At 42.7% G+C, this 7,748-nt stretch overlaps 1 protein-coding gene across 1 annotated transcript; it reads left to right on the top strand.

Annotated features, from left to right (window-relative positions):
• The first annotated feature begins 302 nt into the window (after nt 1-302).
• On the top strand, nt 303-6,673 carry LOC118801139 (dnaJ homolog subfamily B member 1-like). Its single transcript, XM_036561304.1, has 3 exons — nt 303-506; nt 3,272-3,842; nt 4,763-6,673. Exons 2-3 carry the CDS (start codon nt 3,345-3,347, stop codon nt 4,994-4,996), a joined length of 732 nt encoding a protein of 243 aa, XP_036417197.1. The 5' UTR covers nt 303-506; nt 3,272-3,344; the 3' UTR covers nt 4,997-6,673.
• The last annotated feature ends 1,075 nt before the right edge of the window (nt 6,674-7,748 follow it).

The raw sequence follows: 7,748 nt of genomic DNA on the forward strand, positions 1-7,748 counted from the left end.
GAAAGACGCCGGAGAGCCGGAGAACTTCTCGAACTTTCTGCGACGGTTGAAAAGCGCGGAGCAGCGCGGCGCTCTCAGTCACAAACACGGAGAGAAGGAAAGGGGCGGTCAGGGAGGAAAACAAGAGATATTCCGCTGAAAACAAGCCCAGTTTGGGATAGAGACAGTTGAAAGTGGAGAAGAACAGTCGACTTGTGACAGTTTTGGACGCTTCAGCGCGGTTAAATTCTGCCTAATTTTCGGTTTAACTAGCTGTAACGTAGCAGCGACTAAGAGTTTCCGTAGATGGTGAAGATGGGAAGGACTACTACGGCGTTTGGGCATCAGCAAGGGCGGCGTCGGAAGACGAGATCAAGAAAGCGTACCGCAAACAGGCTCTGAAATACCACCGGACAAAAACAAGTTCCGGGAGCCGAGGATAAGTTCAAGGAGATCGCCGAGGCGTCTCCGATGTCCTGAGCGACCCGAAGAAGGAAGGACATTTACGACAGATTTGGAGAAGATGGGTGAGTGACGTGTCGTTTACGTTAAATGCGTTGTGTTCCAGCGCAAGAGTTACAAACGTAGCGTTAAACTCTGTCCTCTAATAGGTTTTCTTTCTCTTAGAGTCCTAAAATGCTGGCATAATACTTAAGTAATATCCATACTAGTTTCATTTTTTACAATATTGACGCAGAGTACTGTATTGTATTAATCTAAAATAGTGTCAGTAGCAGTGTCCAGAGTTGGCTTTAGAGTCCTACGCAGATTCCCGTAGAGCTGTTGTCGGTTTAGTTAGATCTTCCCAAACGGTTTTTATTCGAGTATCGAGGCTGTTGACAGGTCGGATGCGGGTAGAATAGGCTGGTTAATGAAGGCTCATGTCTGTGCTGAGGCTCTGTAGGCGTTCCTGGTGATATTGCTGTGTGCTGAGTCTTATCTGAGCTCCAGTTTAACTCGTTGAAAGTCCTCCAGCACTCCACACCCAGCTAATCCAGTCGAGAGCTGAAATAACTGGCAGGTCCAGACTGGCAGCCCTGTATGTATATGTATTTTGACCTAATTTAAAAAAATACCTATTGCCCTTTACATTGGTGTACATTTCATGATAAACGGGCCAAAAGAAATGGCTTTAACTTCTTGGAAAACACTCTGGTTCCATTGACTTACATTAAAAGTAAAAGTAGGTTTTTTCCTTCTCCGTAAAGTTACCATTTGGAGATACAAGGTTTGTTCTGACAACAGTGATATAAATATAAGTAGTAGGTCTTCGGCTGTTTCCGCGTGCTGTGCATTCTGTGAAGTTGTTCTGGCGCGTGGCTGGAAGCTTTGACAAACAGGGCGGGAGAGCTGAGCCTTGTCAGCACTTCTATTAATGGAGCACGTGTTTAATGCTCTGAGAGGACCAGACATCAGGAAGAGGGAAAAAAGATCTACTTGTTGGAACGGCATCCTCCACTGCGCTCGTTAGACAAGAAAGGAAAAAAATGTGGAATTTTGAAGAAAGGAAACACAAGCTGAATCACTGCCACACGCATTTAAAAGCTAGATCACTAGATAGTCACTGTGTAGTCGATTTCGGACACTACGTTATTGCGGTTTGCTCATTACTTACCAAACATCTAGTGCATTAGTAATATCCCTGTACACTGTGTGCTCTGGTGCACTCTGGGATGTTGGAGTGCATCTGAATACTCTACACCGGTGGTGTCCAGTCCTATCCGCAGAGGGCCGGAGTGACTGCAGGTTTTCACTCCAACAAAGCAGGAGGTCACCTGATGAAGTGTTTGAAGACTGAGACCAACTGATTAAGTACGATCAGATGTGCTTCAGCTTGTTTGGAGTGAAAAACCTGCCACACCGGCCCTTTGTGGACAAGATTGGACACCCCTGCTCTACACTATAGGTGCTTTTCAGTCACCCCCGTAGTTCCCTGCAAAGTGTACAGCACGGGGTATTCAGACGTTTTAAGGGTGATCTGCTGGAAGGGAACTAAAAACTGCACAGGAAGCAGTGAACCACAGTTTATCACTTCACAGGAAGCTGCAGAAAAGTTTACCCGTCAGTCACTGCAGGTCTCGTGAAGTGTGTGTGTGTGTGTGTGTGTGTGTGTGTGTGTGTGCGCGCACATATATATAATCGCTGTTGTGGGAACAAAACCATGTATCTCCAAAATGGTAACTTTACAGGAGAAGGAAAAAACATAGTGTACTTTTAATGTGAGTCAATGGAACCAGACTTTTTTCCAAATCATTTTGGGCCGTTTCTTTTGGTCCATTCATCATGAACTTCACCCATAATGTAAAGGATAATAGGTATTTACAAAGTATGTCAAAAACTGAAAAACGACAAAACGGAGATCCGATGTTTTGTTCCGACAGCAGCGACATGAGGGAGGACTTTATATCTCATTCCGCTGTCGGCTTGTCATCAACGGCAATTTGATTATGCACAATGAATTATGTCACGAATGTCCTTCCATCAAGGCTGCTTTTGGTGACCAGTCAAAGCGCCATGAAAGTGTAATTGACCAAATGCCACCCAACAAGACAGAAAATTGCACTGCATCACCAGAAATGTGGATTTCAGAAGTCTTGTCATGAACTTGAGGATTAAGGAATTGGGTGTTTTTATTACATTAATGAGATGTCGATTCGAGCAGGACTACTATTACTGAGGGAGCTCTGAGTTCAGTCAATTCTAGAAGGTAATTAGCTCTGTAATTATTAACTATAGACATGGCAGATTTGTACTGGATTAAAACTGCAGATCTCGCTGGTAATCACACAGTTTAAAGCACCTCCCTAGGTAAAGCTAATCCATCTGCCATAGGGCTATAGTCTGCTTTTCTGAGAGCACCGTGGATGCCTGAATTACCTGCATAATTGGTCCTGTTTGACTGGATTTAGTGTTGAGCTGCACAGTATTTAAAGACGCTAATGTGGGTTTTTAGAGGATTGATGAGTTGCAAGTGAAACAATGCACCATATATATTTATATATAATCATATATGTCAAGTTGCCGTTTTGGAGATACTTGTTTTCCTTTGGGCACCCAGTGGCATTAGAATCATTATGTATTATTATCGCCATATCAGCCATCTAGAGGTTAAAGTGTAGCTTATCCATGCTTAGTAAGCTGGATTCACAGCATTTCTCACTGTTATTGACCCAATAATTGTGCTATCAAAGAGTAAAATGTGGCTGAAAGTCTGTAGAAAAGGCACATTATATCTGTGCTCCAGATTCCCAGCGATTGAATGACACTACAAACTGTAATCTGTCTATGCAGGGCTGAAGGGTGGTTCTGGTGGTCCAAATGGGCCTAGTGGTTTCACCTACACATTCCAGGGTGACCCTCATGCCATGTTTGCTGAGTTTTTCGGCGGCCGGAACCCGTTCGAGCACTTCTTCGGCCGTGGAGGCGGCGGCGACGAGGAGATGGACGTCGATAATCCATTCGGCTTTGGCATGGGTGGCTTGGGAGGCATGGGAGGCGCGCGGCCCTTCGGCATGCGCGGCGGCCACGGCGGGAGACTGGAGAAGAAGCAAGACCCGCCGGTGACCCATGACCTCAGGGTCAGCCTGGAGGAAGTGTTCAGCGGCTGCACCAAGAAAATGAAGATCTCCCGCAAGAGGCTGAACCCGGACGGCAGAACGACGCGGTCCGAGGACAAGATCCTCACGGTGGAGGTGAAGAAAGGCTGGAAGGAGGGCACCAAGATCACCTTCCCTAAAGAGGGCGACGAAACGCCAACGAACATCCCAGCCGACGTTGTGTTCGTGGTGAAGGACAAGCCACACCCGGTGTTCAAACGGGACGGGTCCGACATCGTCTACCCAGCCAAGGTGACGCTGAAGGAGGTGAGTGTCATTCAGCTCAGGCAGCTTTCATGGACTCAGTGTTACAAACACAAACAACCCTGAATGTTCTATAATAAGCACTGACAAACCTTACAAACGCAAATGTTCTCCAACAGACAACAAATTCAAGAGTTCTCTGAAAAAAAAAAACAGAACATTGAAGAAAATTCAGTGACATGAAGTCATTGCAAAACATTTTATGTTGGCAAGTGAAATCATCTTAAGTCAAGCTGACATCTCGTATTTCACAATTTGAGACAGTTATATTATATATTTATATTTATAATATTATATATTATGAGTGTTTAACTTATTTTTAGGTGTTATTTTACAAAGTTTTATCACTTTATGTGGTGAAATTGTCTTTGCTTGGCAGATAGTGTAACTTGTTTCAGGTGTTTGTCACAAGCGAAATTATCTACCAAAAGAATATGACAGTTTCTGTAAATACAGTTAAAGCAATAGGTCATTTAGAAGTAAGATTATTATACGATTATTTAATAACTACCCTAAAATATTAATTGACTAGATTTGACATGCTTTCATTTTTTGAAATTACTTGTATTTTGCCTACAGTTCTTTAGGAATTTAAGAAATTATTCACTGCATCATAATCTGGAAGTTTTCCACTGTTGTTTTAGTGAGAATGAGAATTATAAAGATAAAATGCACCAAATACAAACTGAATGATTTAACAGTTAGTGGAATATAGACAATAACAACACAATAAGTGTTTGGATTTTATGTTTGAAAACAGCCCGATTGTATTTTGGCCAAAAGTGAGCACATATTTTATTGAGCACCGTTATAATTAAATAAATTTGATTAATAACTTATGCTGTTGAATCACCAGCTTGAAGTCCGTGCATCATAGCGCATCAGTGCACTGTAGTTTTAAACTCTGACGCTCTCTTTTTCAGGCTCTCTGCGGTTGCACTGTCAAAGCTCCTACGCTGGACGGCCGTTCCGTGTCCGTGACAGTGCAAGACATCATCCGACCTGGCATGAAGAGGCGCATCACTGGGGAGGGACTCCCTTTACCCAAAAGCCCAGATCGCCGTGGCGACCTAATCGTTGAGTTTGAAGTCAAATTTCCCGAGAGGTTAAGCCAGGACGCCAAGGATACCATCGCTAGAGTCCTGCCTGCGTATTGAACACTTTCCTAACCCGTTCTGCCACAGTCGTCGCCATGGTTGTGGAGAGCAAGCGTGTCGTCACGGCCGCCTCGGGTCCCGCTCTCCCGTCTAAACCTCTGGAGGACAAAACTCCATAATGCTGGACTGTAAAGCCAGCTGGACTGTAAAAGCCAGTGGCTGCTGCAAAGTCTCTTTGTATGGAGACTCTATGAGACAATACTGAAATCTTTCCTACTGCGCTTCCTTCGCCTCGGACGTTCGCATGAGCTCGTCGTCAAAAAATACTCCATCAAAGCTGCCACCCAAACGTGTAGCAGGTACACCTGTTTGTACTGCTGATATCAAGTGGCCGATGGAAGATTTTCACGGTTCGTGTGGAACCATGAAGGTCGTTTATTTCTTTCCCTTCAAAGAAATGGGCTCTTCCTCATATGCACTGTTGAAATATGTATATTTTGTGGTTTTGTTGGCTTTTGTTTACTTTCTGTACTTTTATGAATATATTTTTCCCAGATTTTTCAGTGTCATTGTGCACAGGCAGCAGTGATGTACTGGAATAAAGACAGTGTCTGCTCTGTAAGCAGCACCCTGGTTATTGTAGTTTTATCTGGTTTTTTAGTTTCTCTATAAAGTTACACTCTGGCCAAAGATGATTATGTATTAGAGGATAAAGCTATTTTAATATATAAACTAGTTATTTTGTTACATATTGAAGTTTATTGGAAAGTCCTTGATGTGTGCATAGACATATTAACACATGATCTGTTTTAAAGCTGCACTATGTAAGATTTGTTTTGCAAAATTGAAAGAAGTAACATGACTGAGTCAGGAGAAGAAAAACACACTAAAACGCATTGCGTGCGCTTCTGCGAGTCGCGCTGCAAAGCCTGAAATAATCATGTAAAAGTTAATGGTGTTGGGAGTCTTTATGCATTAACATCACACACAGAGACGCAATAAGAACGTCCAGCTCAATGTTTACGTTTCAAATGCAAAATGACAGAAGTAGGTAATCCACTCACGTCCTTGGGAGACACGTCCCTCACCGAGTTTTGACCGAGTTCTCTTTGAATCGTCAACCACCAGATTCATCTGCTAGGGGAAGGGGTCCGAAACGCAACCCACGTTGCGAATGTTCTTTGTGTTGCATGCAATTACACGTTCCCACCAGAAAGGTCTCCAAAGTCCTCTTTAACCTACCAAGTGTGGCTCATTCATGAACATTACAAAATGATGAACTGCTTCAGACGGGATCCTATTGCATCATTCATGTGAGGAATTCCCATTTCATCCACTTCTGAGCCTGGATTCTCAGTAAGACTTAGATCCGTGTCTCAGCAACAGAAATACTGTGATATGAAACTGTTGAGGGTTAGTTGAGCATCAAACTTAATGATGTCACTAAAATTAAAAGTGCGAAAGTGACCAATGGAAATGCATTAAACTGGGCTCCTGTATTAGTGATTCACCCTTTAAGTGAAACGTGCTTCCAAGCCAAAGATGATACAGGAGCCTAGAACACGTAGGAAAACGATGGAGTTATTCTGAACACTTCCAGCACATATCACTTCACACTATGGCCATTCCACGAGCCTGGTTTACATTTGCACACGTGTGGTGAAAGCTCTGTTTTGTGTTGGGTTTCTGGATGTCTGGTTGATTTCAGAGGAAAATAAAAAGACTTTGTGTTTGAAATCTGGTGTGTATTATTTGGGTGGCGGATCATTCTCAGCACTGCGGTGACACTGATGTTGTGGCGACATCTGCTGGTCAAATCCATGTAAATGCATCGAGGACACCCAAAAACTGAAGTTAAAATACGCACGTTAAGATTGAAAAATGAAGGAATCACCATGAAGCGGCATCACATGAAGTAAAGCAGGGGTGCTCAGTCCTGGTCCTGGAGATCTTCTGTCCTTCAAAGTTTACCTGATGCAGGTAATGAAGGCCTTCGGGGGCATCTGAATATTAGAGCCAAGTGTGCTGGATCTGAGCTCTCCGGTGTGGCAGACGTCCAGGACTGAGACCGAGCACCCCTGAAGTAAAGTATACCTTAATGGAACGTCTTCCAAGCTTAAGATGTCCATTTCTAGGCCAAATCAACTGAGGGAATGTGAACATACGCCACGGTTGGCTCAACACTAACATAATAACATCAGTTATGTGTACATGCACGTAGCGTATATGATCATTCTCCTGAACTGGTTCAGGGTCAGAGTTGAAAACGCATTTTTGGCTTTTGACTAAAATCCTTTTGCTTTGAGTGACCCTATACTTATGTTTATTTTAGTAAATAGTCCATTTTGTCACTACCAAAACAATCATAACACTACCAAAACTCAACCGAATTTTTCGGTAGTGACAATTTTAGCTCATTTTGAGCAGAACTTAAAAACACTAGCCAGACTAGAAAACACAGCTTTGGACAGTTGTACACGCATAAAATCATAACCTACATAAAAACACAAAAAAGCACTTAATTCCAGAAATGTTTCGGTAGTGACCATCCTTAACCTCTTATGCTCCAGGGTATGTTTTGGTTTGTCCATCTGAATTTACATGACCAAATCGTAAGGCAAATTATTCAGTAACTGCATGAAATAAACAATTTTTATTTTATTTATTTTTTTTGTAAAAGCTCCCCTCAAATTAACAGAACATGTGTTTTATGATACACATATTGCTATATGCTTACAATTTACTGCTGAAAGCCAAAAATCTTAGATCTCTTTGTATTATTTTATAAAAATTATTTTTACAGAGCAGATCA

Source organism: Colossoma macropomum, unplaced genomic scaffold (assembly GCF_904425465.1).
Source record: "Colossoma macropomum unplaced genomic scaffold, Colossoma_macropomum, whole genome shotgun sequence".
In the NCBI taxonomy this organism is placed as follows: domain Eukaryota; kingdom Metazoa; phylum Chordata; class Actinopteri; order Characiformes; family Serrasalmidae; genus Colossoma; species Colossoma macropomum.